At 39.1% G+C, this 19,888-nt stretch overlaps 1 protein-coding gene across 3 annotated transcripts; it reads right to left on the bottom strand.

The window, feature by feature from the left end:
* Nucleotides 1-182: 182 nt before the first annotated feature.
* CDKN3 (cyclin dependent kinase inhibitor 3) lies at nt 183-19,732 on the bottom strand. Of its 3 annotated transcripts, XM_010588643.3 has the most exons (9): nt 19,413-19,730; nt 17,575-17,696; nt 17,220-17,302; nt 13,179-13,234; nt 12,634-12,678; nt 9,882-10,104; nt 5,142-5,173; nt 3,650-3,753; nt 183-1,787 (listed from the first exon to the last, which is right to left on the bottom strand). In XM_010588643.3, the coding sequence occupies exons 2-9, from the start codon at nt 17,686-17,688 to the stop codon at nt 1,701-1,703; spliced, it is 744 nt and encodes a 247-aa protein (XP_010586945.1). In that variant the 5' UTR covers nt 17,689-17,696; nt 19,413-19,730; the 3' UTR covers nt 183-1,700. The 3 variants fall into 3 exon arrangements, with proteins under 3 accessions (XP_010586945.1, XP_003408683.1, XP_023401943.1); XM_003408635.4 differs by lacking the exon at nt 17,575-17,696 and having other exon boundaries at nt 19,413-19,728; XM_023546175.2 differs by lacking the exon at nt 3,650-3,753 and having other exon boundaries at nt 1,685-1,787; nt 17,575-19,732.
* Between the last annotated feature and the right edge of the window lie 156 nt (nt 19,733-19,888).

Here is a 19,888-nt window from a genome sequence, read left to right as displayed (position 1 = left end):
TTTGCCTAGAATGTTGGAATTACCTGTCATTAAATGTAACTGGGCACTTATATTTGAGTAGTGAGCATTCTGTGTTTCTCTGCTATGGAATAGTTGATGTTTTTTCTTGTGTTTAGTATCAAAGTACTTTAATCCAACATTTTAAATGTGTAAGGCTTAGGTAGCATTTACAGTAGAAATGAGAGGTGCATACACTTTGAAAATTCAGTTGATTATTAAAGGATTTGATTAATCTATGCCAATATTGTCCTTCTGTTTTCCTCAGTATTCATGGATTAAGAAAAAAAAAAAAAGCTATGTATTTATAGTGGGTGAAAGCTAAGACAAGATTTGCTAATGCCAGTTTTAATGACTGCCTAAAGTTTAGTTGAATATTGTGATCTTAAATTACATTTGGTTGTACATTTGGTTGTACATTTGGTTGTAATATCATGAAGAAGGCAAATCTGTTATTGCATCCACTATTAAAAAAAAAACAGTATAATTTTGGACATTTATCATCTGAGATTAAAAATCCTTAAGTTAATCATGTACATACTGGTGGGTTTTGTGATTCTCCCATTTCTTTAGTACTTATAAAATCTTAAATTCTAGAAGCAGTGTATGTCTAAAAACACTAAAATATTGATTTTATGTTACAGTACATACTGGCTCTGGTACTGAAGTTCTTAAATAGCACTTGCCATTGTTTTACAGAACTCCCTAAGGAAATTAGTTCATTGGCAGCAAGAATAATGTGAGACAAAATTAAGAACTTTGGTCACTGTATGATCATTTAAAAACTAAGTTTTGATGTGAAATTAACTTTTTTGTGTGTGGACATACCTATGATTCTGTAAACTGGTGGTACTGGCCAAATGACTTTCAGGGTTTCTGGTAGCCAAGAGGGCTGTGTGACTACTGCATGTGTCACTGAAACCACTCATGTCTATTAAAATGAGGTGGCTTTGAGTCATTGTGTGACCCTTGTCTAGAGTTCAGATGGCTGCTTGGGTAGCTCAAAGTTGAATTTGAAGGAAAAAACATGTTCTGTAGCATAAGGCGAGGTGAAGGAACAAGAGAGTTGAGATTAAGCTGTAGATAAATCATTTGGTAAAAGAAAGAAATGTGAATGAAGGAACAGGCTGTCTGAACCAATGAATTCCTTGTCTCTGAAAATGTTCCAGCAGGTGCTGGATAAACTCCTGCTGGGAATGATGCTGTATTGGGAAGGAAAATTACTAGATGATTGACAGGATCCCTTATGATTCCGTAGGTCTGTGAAGTAGAAAAAGCAATGGAAGAAATTTTGGGTGGAATATGGGTGAAAGTTATTTAAAAATAAGCTTGGATACCCATACCAATTTTCATACTTATTATTGTGCCATATACCACACAGTAGTTACAGATAGTAAAATGAGGTATAATAAAAAAAAAAATAGTCAAATATTTTTTCCATACTTTCAACATTACCCCCAGGTAAAATATACCAGAGCAGCCAGTGCATTTCTAAAAAGGACAATTGTATGGCAATTTTCCTGTCCCTCCCCTATGAGAGATGAAAGAGACAATGAAATTTGTTAATAAAACCTTTAGAAATATCTGCACATACACATTGACATTCAAGTTGATAACACTAGTGGTTTCATTACAACACAGATTACATTACATCATAGATCTCTTAAATTTCAGACATGGTCATATATGCTGTTTGAAATTCTTTATCTAGATACAGATCTTGATAGTGACTCTCTTGATGATAGATGTGCAGCTAGTTTGTCCCGGAAATCATGAAGATAATTATATTGCTGAAAAAAGTAAAGGTAAGTTGAAATATATTGTAGGAAACCAGTTCCCAGAGTAGTCAAAATAATAGCAAGAGTTAGGACTCAAAATACAATTGCTGAGATCACATTTTACATCCGTTTGGGTGAGAAAGCATTTGTATAAAATGGGGAATTTCTAACTTTTAATAAAGCTACATACGTAGTGTGAAAAGCTATTACTTTAAAAATATCAAAAAATCAGAAGGTAGCATGAAATACAGGTGAATATAAGTTGGTAAAATCCTTTCTCCTTTCACTGGCAGAACCAAATAAAGTAACTAACAGTATATGAACACATTATTTTTGCTAACCTTTTTTCCCTGGGGAGTAAGCTGGGAGGAGAGGGCACTTTGGATAGCAATTAATGGTGGTATAGTCAAGAAAATCTTTCTCAAGCCCTAGTTTTCTGATGACATAATCTGTTTGCAACAATTTTCATAGTAGACAGTATTAAAAACCCTCTCACTTATCTTAACAGATAAGCAAAATGTGAAAGCTTTAAATAACTTATTTGGAGTTTTAATATTTTCCCAGAGGATATCCTTACTATGCTAGTAATCTATTTTCATATCATTATTGAGAAGATGAAATTGCATTCTAACTTCCATCAGCAGAGACTCGTAAAGCACAAGGAAGGTTAAAGCCGGCTTGCCGCAGAACACTGAGGTGATAAGTTGACATGGGCCTAATTCTTTCCCAGATTGAGGATGTAAAAGACACTTTTCATACACACACGCACACACACACACACACACACATTTGACCATGTGTTCTGTTTTGTTTCAAAGAGAGACTCGATCTTACATTTGAAGAATCATTTGATTTTATCAGATAAGGGGAGTTTTCTGTTTTCAGAACCTGTACAGAGAGAGGTAGCATTTTGGGAAGTGGATATAGTCTATGTTATTTTGTGAATGATCCATGAGTGAGGCGACTTGATGAATGTATCAGTTATTATAAGAATTCATTGTCCATGGCACTTGTGAGAGCCCTAACCCTGAGAAGATGGACTCTCAAGCCCAGGGATCCACCTAAGGACTGGGATTCTGTAGTACCCCGTCTGATGATGGAGCCCTAAAGTGGAGACAGGGCGCCTGAGAAAGGAAGACAAATTAGTTTTACAGATCTACAAATAAAGTGAAATCTGCAGAATCTTTTTCAGTAATGTGATTAATACACAATGATGTCCTTGGGGTATCACTACTGCAGTGTTTCTGAAGTGTTATGGGGAAAGTAAATGTGGAAGATGTCACTTTGTCCACAGCAAAGGATAATTAGCTTCACTTTACTTTTTTTTGTATTATAGCCATTCATCTATCATTATCGTTTATCATGTTTTTGTGATATAATAGGATCTTCATTAGAAATTTTTGGCTAAAAATTTGCCCAGAAAATTACCAAGTTGTAAGTGACCATCTCATTGTTAGGAGTGAGAGGATCCATTCCTAGAACTTAATAGGGTGGAAACTGAGCAGTAGTAGATGCAGGAAGAGTAAACTAGAAAGTTGAAATTTTTCATTATTTTGTTTGAAATATTGAGCTTTTGCAGATTTTAGTGTTATATTTAAATGTAAATTAAAAAGCAAACGGGTGATAGTCAAATTATAGAAAGCTTTGGATTTTCATTTTACTGCCCTTTTGTTTATATGGAAACCCTGGTGGTGTAGCTGTTAAGGGTTAAGGTCAGCAGTTCAAATCCAGCAGGTGCTCCTTGGAAACCCTATGGGGCAGTTATACTCTGTCCTATAGGGTCTCTATGAGTTGGAATTGACTTGATGGCAATTTTTTTTTAATAACAGCAATGGCCCCAAACTCAACCCAACAGTAACAGTCAACCTCTGTACCTTTATGGTCTGTATTGCCCCTGATCCCCTGAGGTCTCTCAGGCTGTCTATGGCTTGCTGTGGCGACACTGTGTCAGACAGGTATAGTAGAAGACAGGCGGCCACTATTATGACAGAAAAATAATATATTATTGAATAATATTAATGGTAGGTTAGAACATTTTATATTTAATTAGATTCCTGTTGGTGCGGAAGACTTCAGTTTGCTGCAGTTGTTCAAAATGAACTAAAAGTCTGAGGCCATTTAGTGTGTATTTTTGACAGGTGGTAAATTATGATCTTAAATGACACTTTTTTTAAAACAGCTTTATTGGGCTATAATTTCACATATGTACACTTTATTCATTTAAAGTGTACAATTCAGTGGCTTTTAGTATATTCAGAGGTGCAATCATCATCACAGTGAATTTCAGAATATTTTCATCACCTCCCAAGCCCTAAGTGATTGGTAATATACTGTCTCCACAGGTTTGCCTGTTCTGCACATTTTGTATAAATGGACTCATACAATATGTGGTCTTTTGTGACTGGCTTCTTTGAATGAGCATGTTTTCAAGGTTCATCCATGTTTTCATTTCTCTGGGGGTATATATCTAGCAGTAGAATTGCTAGGTCATATGGTAACTAAGGTTAACTTTTTGAGAAACTGCCAGACTGTCTTACAGAGTGGCTGCACCATTTTACATTCCCACCAGCAGTGTATAGGGGTTCTGATTTCTTTACATCCTTGATGACTCTTGTTATTATTATGACCTTTTGTTTCTAGCCATCTTAGTGGGTATGAAGTGGTATCTCATTGTGGTTTTGATTTGTATTTCCCTGTTGATGAATGATCTTGAGCATCTTTTCATGTGCTCGTTGGCCATTTGTATGCCTTTGGAAAAATGTCTATTAAGATCCTTCGTCCACTTTAAAAATTGTGCTGTCATTTTATTATTGGGTTCTAAGAATTCTAGGTACAAGTCCCTTATAAGAGATATGATTTGCAAATGTTTTTTCTCATTCTGTGGGTTATCTTTTCACTTTCTTGATAGCATCTTTTAGAGCACAAAAGTTTTTAATTTTGATGATGTCCAACACTAAAATGAGTAGCTGTTAGTACTGTTAATACTGTTAACTTTTTTAACACATTAAAAAATTAACATAATCAATTTTGGTTTTCACACTAAGTTCCCCATGGATATTATTTGAAAGTTACTGTATCATAACACCTGCATGGGGAGAACATAAGAAAACAAAACAAGAACGCAGGTAGTAAATTATGTTTTACAGAATCCTCCTAAACAATGCTGAAAAGACCTCCTACCCCCGTCCAGGCTTTCTAAGAGCACAAGTTTAGGGCCTTAAATAATCCTTTAGGTTTTAACAGATTTATAGTGTGTTTTATTTATTTATTTATTTCCAAGTTGAGCATATGGCCCAGAAACAGGAGTTTGCCTACCATGAAGCTTTAAAAAAAAAAAAAAAGGAAGAATGGAAATACATTTCTTACCAAGACAAGATCTCCCAAGTCCTCCATAACAGCTGAAAGGGAAATACAGTTTTGAAGTTAGTACGTTTTCATTTCATCCCAACAGTTACAACAAAAGACATGCTCTTCTTGCCTTCTGTTTATAACTATAAACACTGTGCCTTCCACATAACAAACCAAAAAATCCTTTGCCTTTGAGTCAATTCTGACTCATTGTGACCCTATAGGACAGCGTAGAACTGCCTCCCATAGAGTTTGGGAAGGAGTGCCTGGTAGATTCGAACTGCTGACCCTTTGATTGGGAGCCATAGTACTTAACCACTATGCCACCAGGGTGGAGACTAATAAACATTTTTGAAATAATCAAGAGCAAAGTGTGCTTAATTTACTTGTTGGGAGGTATTCTCAAGGCCTATAAGGGTCAGGGTAGGCAGGGTCTTTTATTGATCTCTTCAAACCTTAGGATCCACATCTGAGGGGTGGAACATGTTACTAAATTAATAGAAATTAGACTTTTTTTATTATTTTAAAAATGACACTTTTTGGCAAGTGTTTACAATGTAAATTAGGTTCCCCATTTAATAATTGCTATACAGATTATTCAGTGACATTGTTTACATTTTTCACAATGTGTCAACATTCTTATTAATTCCATTCTGGTTGTCACATGAGTTTTTCCCCTTCTAAATGTTATTTTGGTTGTTGAGACTGTACACAGCAAACAAACCAATCCAACAGTTTCATGTGCAGTTTAGTGACATTGACTACACTCTTCGAGTTGTACAACCATTCTCACCCTCCTTTTCTGAGTTGTTCCTCCATTAACATAAACTCAGTGCCCCCAAGGTTCCTATCTTTCAAGTTGATGTTGTCAACTTGATCCCATATAGATTGTTCTTAAAAGAGTATAATGTTCAAGGCAGACCTTTTTTACTAGTTGACCGAAACTGTTGTTCAGTTTTCAGATGACTTTAGGAGATAGAAATCAGACTAGTTTTAACTGCCATTTTGATTATTCTGTCTAAGCAAAACCTTAGTGGTTCTGGGCCAAGTGATACAACAATTCTTCATTTATGTAAAAGGATAGTAGGGAGGTAGCCTATCATGGAGATCAAGAGCTTGAGCTGGAGCCCCACTGCCTGAGTTTGAATCCTGCTCTGCCATTTGTTAGATGTGTGAACCTAAGTGAAGTTATTTAACCGCTCTGGGCCTCAGCTTTCTCATCTATAAAATGACGGCGATAGTGCCTACATCATGAAACAACAGTGGCTGTTGAGTCGATTCTGACTCATGACGACCCCATGTGTGTCAGAGTAGAACTGTCCTGTAGGATTTTCAGTGGCTGATTTTTCGGAAGTAGATGGCCAAGCCTTTCTGCTGAGGTGTCTGTGGGTGGACTTGAACCTGCAACATTTTGGTTAGCAGCCAAGCATGATAACTGTTTACATGACCAAGGGACTCCATCCAAAAACCAAAACCAAACCCAGTGCCGTTGAGTCGATTCTGACTCATAGCGACCCTATAGGACAGAGTAGAACTGCCCCATAGAGTTTCCAAGGAGCGCCTGGCGGATTCCAACTGCCAACCCTTTGGTTAGCACCCGTAGCACTTAACCAGTACACCACCAGGGTTTCCAGGGACTCCATAGTGAGGGTTAAATGAGGTAATGTTTATAAAGGGCTTAAAACAGTGCTTGGCACAAAGTAAAAAGTAAATAAAGGTTAGCTGCTATTATGTAGCGATATGAAAACCAAAAAACCAACCCACTGCCCTCGAGTCGATTCTGACTCATAGTGACCCTATAGGACAGAGTAGAACTGCCCCATAGAGTTTCAAAGGAGTGCCTGGCAGATTTGAACTGCCAACCTCTTGGTTAGCAGCCGTAGTACTTAATCACTACGCTACCAGGGTTTCCATTATGAAGGAATGAGCAATTCTGCATAACTGATTTTCCAGAAAATGAAGATTAACCCTCAAAGCAATAAAATCATTTAATCACTCAAAGATCATAAAAAAAAAATATATGACATACCTCCTCCTTAGAGGATATACTGAACCTAATTTAGTGTTAACTGTTTATCATCATGAACATCAACTGCTGTAATGTATAGTTGTAGATACATATATCTTTTTAAGTGCTGTTGAGTCAATTTTCAACTCATAACAACTGCCTGTGACAATAGAACTGCCCCATAAAGTTTCCTAGGCTGTGATCTTTGCAGAAGCAGATCACCAGGTCGTTCTCCCACAGAGCTGCTGGGTGGGTTCAAACTGCTTTTGGTTAGTAGCCGAGAGTTTAACTGTTGTGCCACCAGGGCTCCTTAGATACATGCATAAGATGTAAAATACAGGACTGGCCCCTTGGGTTATTCGTGAACTCGTTTTCTACAAAGTGGCCCCGGTGTAGGCCTGTTCAGAGAGATCTGAATCTACCACATAAAGGTATACAGAGGTAGAACACTAATCGTTTTCTGCAAGATTAATACTATTTTATATCTCTTGCTACCTTTATCTTTTCTGCTTTGTCTGGTGAATTGTTATCATTCAAAGCCCAGCTCAAATTCATTTTCTGAGATGCCTTTGAGCCCCCACAGAAATGACTGCTCTCTTGTGGTCTACCTTGTACACACCTGCGCAGGTCTTACTGTACTTGCATGTTAGCGTTGTTAGCTTGGGGCTTCTTCGGGTAGGGTCTGCACCTTGTTTTGTGTTCTTATTGTATTCTTACAGTAGACAAGCAGTGTTCACTGATTTTATATAGGAATGAAAATGTCCAGGCGGGACCAGTGAAATGGCACTGATAGACACCAGCATAGTGAAAAAAGTTTACTGGATCCTGTTTCTGAGGGATAAACTCTGCAGCTATCTAGCAGTGTGGGCGTGCAAAGATGGCAGAATGGATAGAAAATTGTCTTTGTCCAAAAAACATTAGCTTGTAAACTCTGTAAGCACCCACTATAAGATATCTTTGAAAGATCTAGGACAACAAAAATTTCCAGTTATCAGATTCTTTATTTTATGGAAGCTTGAAATGAAGCATTCAACATCTGTCCATCCTATTTGTATTCTGACATCAGAGCATGTGGTTTGCCAGACCTGCTAGAGTTGAATTTGTTAAGCTTCACTAAACTGATCTAGTTTGATCTCTGGAAAATTTTCAGGGGAGGCTGCTTTTAAAAAACGATTGAAAAAAAATCCAGAATTGGTCTAGAAAATGGGTTAATAATGTTTTCACATCTAATTAATACTATTTTACTTATAATTATCAGAAAATTTAACATAGACAACTGTATTCTGAAATTTTGCTTTTACAATTAGTACTAGTTGAGATATTACATTTTCCCTAGAGAAAGATTGGAAAGTAGGATGTGGGATGGCTTCTAGTTCTTTATTCCCAATTCTGCAAGCCATAGTTCTCTGTATATCAGGGTTTAGTTTGGCCATAAACAGGTGCGTGTCCCCAGAGACCTGTGTATGAGTCGGTATGATGCCCCGGGCCACAGGTTTAAGGAGAGAAGTTGGCAGGGCTTGCCCTTTCACTTGTGGGAGAAAGCTGTGGCAGTCTGCTTCCATAAAGATGTACAGCTTTGGAAAGCCTACGGGGCAGTTTTACTATGTCCTGTAGGGTCGCTATGAGTCGGAATCGACTCAATGACAGATAGTGGCAGCCCATTCACTAGGTGTCCTGCAACTACACGGTTATGTGGTATGGTTTGTCTGCCTCTAGCTCAAAGCAATGCCTTTAGTGACTGTATGACTTTTGAGGTATTGAACTGTTTGTAACCCTCCCCTGTTCTAGGAAGGATTGAGCAGCTTATTAGAATACAAAAAATACAAGAAGTACGTGAAGGACTGATTATCTCCTCTGGGCTGGCTCTGCTCTGGGGGTCTCACTTCTGCACATCTGCTGCTGCTTACTCACACACCACTGCTAATCTTTGCCTTGGTACTGTCTACTGCTGAGTGCCACACTCTTCTTCCTTTTCTCCAGGGTAGTTTTTTTCTCCTTCTCTTTAACCCATTTTATTTTGCTTTACACTTCACACCAGCAGCTGGGTTATTACAGCCATTAGCAAATAATGACAGCCATTAGCAAATAATGATAGTCCCTCTTTCATTCTGGTAGCAAAGTCATATCATTAAATATAATTTTCAAGTAGAATTTCTAAGATTGCTCATTGTTTAGAGATGATTTCTTGGTGGTTGTTAATTTTTTAAAAATTGACTTTCTGGCTGTTGGAAAGGCTGACAAATAAGTGAGGTGTTGTTATATAACAAGAATGACGCCCACCTTTTTCAGGGGACCAAAATTGTAAAAAGACAAAAGGAAAGAAAAAAAAAAAAGCCTGTACCCCCACTCTAAAAATTTCCAAATCTACTCATTTATTGTCCTTACTCTTCAAAAGTAATAGCAAATATTTGAGTGCTTAGGAAACTCTGGTGGTGTAATGGTTAAGTGCTACGGCTGCTAACCAAGAGGCTGACAGTTCGAATCTACCAGGGGTTTCTTGGAAACTATGGGGCAGTTCTACTCTGTCCTATAGGGTCGCTGTGAGTCGGAATTGACTCGGTGGCAGTGGGTACTTTTTTTTTTTTTACTCTGGACTAGTCATTGAGATAGTACTTTTAATGCAATATCTCATACTACTCCCTGCAACAAAATATGAGGGTAGGTAGTAACTGAATAAGGAAGTAATAATTTGAGAAATCGTTTTCATTGGGACATTTCTCAAGTAGTGTATGAAGAAAGAGAGAACGTACTGTATTAAGGTTTTTCGGTTATTTTTAAGGCAGACTGCAAGCTCCTCCATTATTTCACAGCAGCTGGCTATGTCAGGAGTCCCGCCATCTGGGATTGGATGATGATGAGTGATAATTCCATACTGCTGGTAGAGGTCCAAAAGGTTTGGGACTCTATATTTTGACAGCTCCCCTCTGGTGCAGAAAACAAATATGTCTTGTATACCATAGTTCTTTAGTTCTTCTGCCAACAGACCGAGATACACACGAACATACACATACAAAACATTACAACTTTAAATACAGTCAAGAGGGAGAATATGGAGTTAAGTTTCTTATGCCAAACTGAGTAAGCAACGAGTGATAATCTACAAGTTTGAAGTGCTTACTGATACTCTAAAATGATGTTGTTGATCTGTTTTCAAACTAGAGTGAAAATCAAGTCACTAAGCATAAAATAGGAATTAGAAACATACGAAAGGTGGTTGAAATTAAACCTGACTTTTTAAGTCAAAATGCTTTATACTGAACTTCACAATGAGTCAATTATATTGCTGCTCTTGATTTTTTTTGCAATAAATATTGATTTAAAATAAATAAAAAAGCATCTAAAATTTCAAAATAAACTCTTGAGAAGGAATGACAGCATGTTTATGAATTTCATCACTGTGTTGTTTGTTTTATCTTAAGCACCCTTATATCTGCACGGTACCACACATCGTGAATTTAATTTTGTGGACTAGATCTCTAGAAATAAAGCATTAGCTGTATTAAAGTTGTGTGACTTAGATAATGCACTGTAATGAACTGAGCAGTCTTACTACAGGGCTTTCTTACACTGGAACTTCCTAATAGCAATATTCGCTATAGAGCATTTGGTTCAAAAGGAAAAACTAATTCAAATACTGGCTGATCTGAGCCCCCCACCCTTTCCCCACTTCCCAAATCCAAGGACGCTGAGCTGTTTAAGTACAAAGTGCCTTTTATCGCTAACCTCTAGCTCAGCACTGCTCCATATAGTAGCCACTAGCACATATGGCTACTGAGCACTTGAAACGTGGCTAGTCCAAACTGAGATGTGCTACGAGTGTAAGATACACATCTCGTTCAAAGACGATATACAAGAAAAATGTAAAGTATCTTACTAATAATTTTACACTAATAACATTGAAATGATAATACTTGTGATACATTAGGTTAAATAAAATGTGTTAGAATAAATTTAACCTTTGTGTTTTTTAATGTGGCAACTAGAAACGTGAAGTTATGTATATAGCTTCCATTATATTTCCACTGGGCAGTGCTGCTCTAAGACGCTGTTACTATATTTTTATATTTGTAATGGGATTTAACTTGTAGTTAACATGCCTAACCATTTAAGAGAGCAGGTGATTTTCTAATTGCCTCTTGTACACACTGGAGAGTTTCTATCAAACTTTTCAAACTGCCTTTCCTAGAAAGGAGCCTGAGGCGGTGGAACTGCTGCAGGGAGATTCTAAGTCTTCCCCATCAAACACTTCGGGGGAAAACACACACACACGTGTATATATATACGTACACACAGACATGCATATGTATATATATACACACACATGTACACATGTTAAAAAAACAAGGTTTGGGAAAAAAATTGAAAACCTTTTATAGAACATACTAAATGAATAGGGATTTCCAAAGTGTGCAGGATTGGTTCTTGAACCAATGGTTTAAGTTATATATTTTGCTTATGACTTAAATGTTCTCTAAATGGAAATTTCCTACCATTATGATGGTGGGTATGTCTAAAGCAGAAAATCTAAACAAATACTGTAAAGGTCAGCTAATCTATTAAAAACAAAAACCAATCCCCTGCCATCGAGTCAATTTCAACTCATAGCAACCCCATAGGGTTTTCAAGGCTGTAAATCTCTATGGAAGCAGACTGCCACATCTTTCTTCTGTGGAGCCGCTGGCGGTAAGTGGTCAAGCACTTTAACCACTGTGCTACCAGGGCTCCTTTGCCTCCTTAAATTTTTTGGTAGGTAAGAAATAAAGTACATTAGTAAATTGATACTCCAGAACAATCAGAAGAAGATTTTAAGATTAAAAAAATCTTTATTAGAATCAAGCAATGTGTGTATTATTATTTTTTTTTTAGTGTATTATATGGCTATTTGTAGGCCTATTAGACTTGACAGAGTAAAATATTTTGAAAACCCACATGTGTTAAGAGTATCAAGCAATATGTAAATTCCAAATTGAAGTAGATTATCCAGATATTTGTAGGATTATTAGACTTGAGGCAGTAGTGATAAGAACATCCTTGGGCATGCAAACATCAATCCTCCCTTCTTTCCCACCTTGTTGGGAGGAATGGACAGGATAGACAATTTCACTATAATCTCTGGGTTCCCTCTCAGGCTTAATTTTTACTACCACAGTCAGGTCTGCAAGGAACAGTATGTCCAAAGATTTGGTCAGCACAATATGTCAGTTTTCTATTTACATACTTCCCCCCTTGAACTTACATACCAATCTCATGTTTAGCTTATATGTATAATACAACTACGACAACCAGTAAAAGGCAAAACCGTATTTAAGTAAATGATAAGTTCTCTGTGTCCTTCATAAATACCTCTTCATATATTAGACTAAGTCTATAGTTTGAAATGTCAAAATATTCAACATTTACTTGGTATATCAAGAAGAGGCTATACACTTTGTTCCATTTGCCAAAGAGATTTTCAGTGTTACTAAAAGAAAACATAGTATGGTTGTCTCATACTATACATACCTGTATCTTTTTGGATATTTCTTCTAACATCTTTAAATTTACAACCTGTAACAGTAATAAGGCGGGTGAAAAAGTCAGTTTTTGGTCATATATAACTAGTATATTTAAACACATATATAGCTACTTTGGAAGGTGATTCCACATAATCATTTATATATATCAATTCCATTTTGAGTGTGAATTTCACTTTGTTAGGAATATAATTACAGGGATTCATAGATCCCAGCTGATCTAAGGATTCTTTTTTCTGTATCTTTTCTGTAGCAAATACTTGGCTCTAGCCTTCAGTCTCACATTGTGCCCAGTGTTTAAATTTTATTAACACAGATAAACCAGAAAGGTAGAGCTGTGAAAGCAGGTCTGGAAGTTTGAAGAGCGGAGCTACGTTCCTTCATCTGTAGCCCACCATGAGGGCTTCCAAAAGTGAGTCCCCCAGTGCTGATGGTGTGAAATTCTCTTATTGCTCAGTACAGAGAATGATGTGTCACCTGACAACAAAACTGTCTTAAATATACCAGTAAGAGGCCTACCGTAGTGTGACCCACCTGGAAGAGCGCATAAACCGAGAAACTGAGAACAGTTCACTCGTGACAGGGGTAGCCTGAAAAGAAGAAAAAAAAATTATTAAGTTTGGTTCAGTTTTGAAAAGTTATAAATGGAAATTCAATCCAACTAACGTGTGCTTGCACTGAACTAGGATGTTTTAAACTTACACAGTACTTACAAAGCAAAAATTCACAGTCAAGTTGTTGTCACTGCATTGATTCTGACTCATGACAACCTATTTGTGCTGAGTGGTACTGCTCCCTAGGCTTTCCAAGGGTGTGACCTTTCGGAAGCTGATTACCAGGACTATCTTCTGAGGTGCCGCTGGGCAGGTTCGAACTGCCAACCTTTTGGCTAGTAGTCAAGCGCTTAACTATTTATGCCACCCAAGGACCCTGTGTCAGTCATAACAAAGCCTGAAACAACTCAGAGTTTTAAAACATGGATTTATCATTTACTTTGTTATGATTTAAGTCTTAAAAATGGCCAGTTAATTTAAATTTACCTTAAAGATAATATTGTCTAATTCATCTACAGCTAGTATGACGTGTTTTTAAATCATCCTGTGGTATGTTAACAGGGGTATTTTGCGTTAGTAACCTTAGGTACATAAGCTGGAAAGTGGCAATCAGGCAATTTCATTCCCCGCATTCATTCTGTATTACTAATTTAAGATTTCTTTGTAGGACCTCCTTAAACAGATATAATTTCATATGATGAAAACCACAAGTCACTCATTTTTTGTTGTAATCCCAACATACCAACCCACTGCTGTTGAGTTGATTCTGACTCATAGTGACGCTATAGGATGGAGTAGAACTGTTCCACAGGGTTTCCAAGGCTGTAAATCTTTATGCTACGTCTTTCCCCTGTGGAACAGCTGGTGGGTTCCAGCTGTTGACCTTTTGGTTAGCAGCCAAGTGCTTTAACCACTGTGCCACCAGACTCCTTTGTTCTATTGGATTTTGGTTAAAAGGAAAGACATTTCAAGAAATCATATTCCCAGTGTGAAGTACTCAGGGATGAAGAGGGCAACAAGATAGAGAATAAACCTAGAGGAAAATGGGAGGCAGCATATAAATACTGCCTGACTTCCTCTTGCTAGTTCTTTTTGGCTGTACATGGTTTGTAAATTAGATGAGTTTTTTGAAATGGCTTTGATATCTGAAAGGGGGTGAAGAGGGGAGATGAAAGGTAAGTGCTGTTTGATGGCAGAAAAGAACTATGCTTAGTACTCATTTTCTCAATCTGTCATAGGGAGTGGGTACTTTCTTAAGGAAGGAGATTATTAATATTTTGCAGGGATGAGAGAGAGCCTTTGATTGCTGGTTTGTAGAGAACCTGGTATAATCATAGTCACATGCCAAAATTTAGAAGTAGATTTTATGTAGAAACTTTTTTTTTGGTTACTGTATCTATGGTAGGGTGACTTTTAAAGAGGGCCTGGTGGTAGATATATTACTTATGGCAAGTGTTGTTAGGTGCCCTTGAGTCAGTTCTGACTCATAGTGACCCTATGTACAACAGAACAAAACACTGCCTGGTTCTGTGCCATCTTCACAGTTGTTGTTATGCTTGACCCCATGGTTGCAGCCACTGTGTCAATCCATCTCGTTGAGGGTCTCCCTCTCTTTCGCTGACCCAATACTTTCCAAGACTGGTCCCTCCTCATAACATGTCCAAAGTATATGAGATGAAGTTTTACCATCCTAGCTTCTAAGCAACATTCCAGCTGTACTTGTTCCAAGACAGATTTGTTTGTTCTTTTGTCAGTCCATGGTATATTCAGTATTCTTTGCCCACCCCATAATTCAAAGGCATCAATTCTTTGGTCTTCCTTATTCACTGTCCACCTTTTGCATGCGTATGAGGCAGTTGAAGATACCATGGCTTGGGTCAGGTGCACCTTAGTCCTGAAAGTGACACCTTTGCTTTTCATCACTTGAAAGAGGTCTTTTGCAGCAAATTTGCCCAATGCAATATGTCATTTGATTTCTTGACAGCTGCTTCCTTGGGTGTTGATTGTGGATCCAAGTAAAATGAAATTCTTGTCAACTTCAGTCTTTTCTCCATTTATCATGATGTTGCTTATTGATCCAGTTGTGAGGACTTTTGTTTTATGTTGAGGTGCAATCCATACTGAAAGCTGTGGTCTTTGATCTTCATCTGTTAGTGCTTCAAGTCCTCTTTACTTTCAGCAACCAAGGTTGTGTCATCTGTGTACTGCAGGCTGTTTATGAGTCTTCCTCCAATCCTGATGCCTTGTTCTTCTTCATATAGACCAGTTTCTCAGACTGTTTGCTCAGCATACAGACTGAATAAATATGGTGAAAAGATATAACCCTGACGCACACCTTTCCTGACTTTAAACCATGCAATATCCCCTTGTTCAGTTTGAACGACTGCCTCTTGGTCTATGTACAGGTTCTGCATGAGCACAATTAAGTGTTCTGGAACTCCCATTCTTTGCAGTGTTATCCATAATTTGTTACAATCCACACAGCCGAATGCCTTTGCATAGTCAGTAAAACACAGGTAAATATCTTTCTGGTATTCTCTGTTTTCAGCCAAGGTCCATCTGACATCAGCAGTGATGTCCCTGGTTTGACATCCTCTTCTGAATCTGGCTTGAATTTCTGGCAGTTCCCTGTCGATTTTCTGCTGCAGTATCTTTTGAATGATTTTCAGCATAATTTTACATGCATGTGATATCAACGATACTGTTTGATAATTTCTACATTTGGTGGGATCACCTTTCTTTGGAATGGGCAGATGTGTGGATCTCTTCCAGTCGGTTGGCCAGGCAGCAGTCCTCCAAATTTCTTGACATAGCCAAGTGAACACTTCTAGCACTGCATCCATTTATTGAAACATCTCAATTGGTATTCTGTGAATTCCTGGAGCCTTGTTTTTCACCAGTGCCTTCAGTGTGGCTTGGATCATTTGCTTCCTCCTGAAATGGTTGAACATCAACCAGTTCTTTTTGGTACAGTGACTCTGTGTATTCCTTCCATCTTCTTTTGATGCTTCCTGCTTCATTCAATATTTTTCCCTATAGAATCCTTCAATATTGCAGCTTGAGGCTTGAATTTTTTCTTTAGTTCTTTCAGCTTGAGAAATGCCGAGCATGTTCTTCCCTTTTGGTTTTCTAACTTCAGGTGTTTGCACAGTTTCATTATAATAATTAACTTTGTTTTGAGCTGCCCTTTGAAATGTTCCCTTCGACTTTTTATTTCATCATTTCTTCCATTTGCTTTAGCTACTCTATGTTCAAGACCAAGTCTCTTCTGACACCCATTTTGGTTTTTTTCTTTCTCTCTTTCCTGTCTTTTTCATGACCTTTTGCTTTCTTCATGTGTGATGTCCTTGACGTCATTCCACAGCTCATCTGGTCTTCAGTCATTAGTGTTCAATGGGTCAAATCTATTCCTGAGATGGTCTCTAAATTCAGGTGGTTTATACTTAACATATTTTGGCTCTCGTTGGCCTTGCTGTAATTATCTTCAACTTGAACTTGCATATGGCAAGTAGCTCTAAAATTAGGATTTGACCTAATGATAAATGATTATCTCATCCTTATGTTTGGTATACTATTGTTTTGTGATATAAGAATAAGCAAATTTTGGTACTAAATGGGAGATCAATCCTATGTCTAAACCAAACCTGTTGCTGTCAGTTCCCACTCATTGTGACCCTATAGGACATAGTAGAACTGCCCCATAGGGTTTCCAAGGAGTGGCTGGTGGATTTGAACTACTGACCTTTTGGTTAGCGGCCAAGCTCTTAACCAGTGTACCACCAGGGGCTCCTCTAGTATTTGCTTACTTCTACTATGGTTTTCCCAGTGTATAAAGAAGGTCCAAAACCAAAAAACCTATTCCATATCATAGATAGTAAATGAATCGTGGAGTTAAAGATTAAAATTATATAATCAGCAGAAGAGCATCACTAACTATTTTAAATCTGTGGACTACATTCTACAAAGATTATGATATACACTGTTTATTTTAGCTTGTCATTGATCAGGAATGTTAACTTACCATGATATCTGAATTGGAGTCTGTTCATCTTCAGTAGGCTCTTCATCTGATGAGTCAAACTCACTTGTTTGCAATGAACTGGGCTTCAAAAGAAATTACTTACGTTAAATAGCCATACAGAAAAATATTTACATATAGTCTTAGTATAGCTAGCTGGTCTTTGCTTAAACATACACACACTGAATTCATTTGCTATTTATTTAGTTATCAATCTGGAATATCAGAGAGATCAGCAACATCAATAATAAATGATTGTTACTTACCATCTTATTAATAATTGCAGTTCTGTGTAGTGGAAAGAGAGTTGGATTGGGAACCAAAAAAACTAGCTTCTGGTTTTGGCTCTGCTACTTACTGTATAATCTTGGACGAGTAAATTCTGGATCAGTTTATTCTGGATCTCAGTTTCCCACAAGTATAAAATGAGATTTATGCATTTGTTCACCAGCACATCTTGGACACCTTCCATTTGCCAAGCTTAGGAGATACAAAGATCCATAAGATAGATAGCCCACCTTCAATATAGTTGGAAAGACAGATGTGTACACAGGTTACAGAAGAAAGCAGGAAGTTTTTAGGCAGATAGGAAAGAAGGAATTAAGGCAAAAGGAGAAGTATGAGAGGGTCTGTGTATTCAGGAACTGTGATACTAGAGGAGGGGAAGCTAAAGAAGTATACTGCTTCTCATAAAACTGCCCACACACAGTGTAGTAGCTTGATCAGGGGAATACAAGTGAATTACTGAACTAGAGAGATTAAGATGGACCGCATTATGCTCATCTAAGGAGCTGGAACTCCACCTTGTAGGCAGCGTAACTAGAAGACTTCTATACTCCCTGCTGGAATTTTAAAGGATCGGTAAATAACACACTTTTCTCCCACTCGTTGGAACCAACTTAGAGATAAGGCACTGGAGAGGCAAATTGAGACCAAAAATTTTTTTTTTTTTTACTGCTGAGTGAAATGGAGCATATGGCTTTAAAATTATGGCCAAGTGGGCTTGCCAATTCTTAACTCCAGTAAGAGACTTATCCACCCAATCACAGGCAGTGGTGAGCCACCCTGCATGGTAGGGAGCAGACCAGATGGCACCCTCTACTGGCAGGTAGGCAGATTCCAGGAGAGAAAGAAGAAAGGGTTGAGCTACATGTGCTCAGCTTCTCCCAAACTCAGAGATCATTTAATCACTCTTTCCCTCCTGGGGAAAGGTGAAATAAGGGGTGGAGAGAGAGGCCAGGAGTGAAGGACAGCTGACATCCTTCCACATGGAAACATGGGAATTAATAGGCTTAACCAGCTAATGACCTCTCTAGCTCTGAAGCTATAATCCATAACACCAGTCTGTTACTAGAAGATCACATTACAGAGCCAATTTAGGCTATGGATTTGAGTTGCTTTGGATCTGTCTATGTGGTATCATAATCAACTCAATCCAAAAGAAGACCCTTCAATAGGTTGTCAATCAGCGTGTTAGGTAATGGGGGGGGGGTCAGGAGTCTGGTGGGGCTTCAATTCCTTGCCTATCCCCCCCCCCCCTTTAAAGCAGTTTCGATGCTTCAGGATTTTGTATTTGTGTGGCTCTCACTCCCTCAGGCTCTGCCAGCCAGGCTAAAAAAATCCTAACAGAGTTGAACATTTCTGCTGCTTAGGGGTAGAGATTCTGAACCCCAGGGAAGGGGGCGAAGTGCCAGGTGGGCCTGGGGGATGGTGACAGGGATGTTGCAACCGTACTTCAAGTCTTCCCAACCCGGGGTGAGGGCTGCTGTTCCGTGGGCGCAGAGCTGACCCTGGATATCCTCCGAGGCTCGGCTATTAGACAACCCCCGGGCCACTAAAACTCTCTAAGCCCCTCAGTGTGCTCCGTAAAACGGGGCACAGCTCTCTCTGGAAGGGCTGTCGTGAGGCTTATGAGACCCCCGCAGGCCACAGCGCACAGCCCACAGCCGGCGCGCAGTGAATGTTCGTCTTCCCCTCGTTCGCCACTGACCCTGTCCGTGTGGTCTCCTTCCTTTGCTGCCATCGCTTTCGGCCCGTCCCGGGAAGAGCCACCTCCCCGACTCACAAGACAGCTACTGTTCAGTCGCACCACGACAAGGCCTGCACTGCCACCCGGCCGAAGAACTGGCCTCCGGGGCCTCTCCTGTTCCTGTGGCTTCGCGACTCCAATCCCCAGCCCCATCCGACTCGACTCACCGGCTTCATTGCTGGCGGATCCACGTCTTGACCGGCCACCGCCTCCCTCCGGCAGCACCGGCGTCTTAGCTTCTGCCGCGCGCCGAGCCCGCCCTCCCCTCACCTCATTGGTACATCCTTTTGTGAGGTGGAGCGCGGCGTCTTCTAAGAACCAATCAGACCCTTCTCCTGTCTCTTACTCCGCCTCCGGGTGCCCTGGCTCGGCCTCTTAACCGCTCATTGGTTCTTAGCCGGCCTTTGAAAGACGCGCGGGAGGAGGGCCTGTTGAACATTGATTGGCTGGAAGGGCTCCCGTCTCTGGCCAATTGAGAGCGTGGAGCGGGCGGGGCGGGGGAGAGGAGGGGCGGGGCGGGGGGAAGCGTTTAAAGGCAGCCACTGCGCTTTGGGCATGATGGAGAACGGTGCTTTCCGTGACAGGATATCAGAGTGGTACCAGAGCAGGGAGTTTTTGTTTGATTTCTTAAAGTTTTTTTTTT

The sequence above is a fragment of the Loxodonta africana genome, chromosome 10 (assembly GCF_030014295.1).
Source record: "Loxodonta africana isolate mLoxAfr1 chromosome 10, mLoxAfr1.hap2, whole genome shotgun sequence".
NCBI lineage: Eukaryota > Metazoa > Chordata > Mammalia > Proboscidea > Elephantidae > Loxodonta > Loxodonta africana.
Note: the sequence above shows the minus strand (reverse complement) of the source record. Positions and strands in the feature narration are given on the sequence as shown.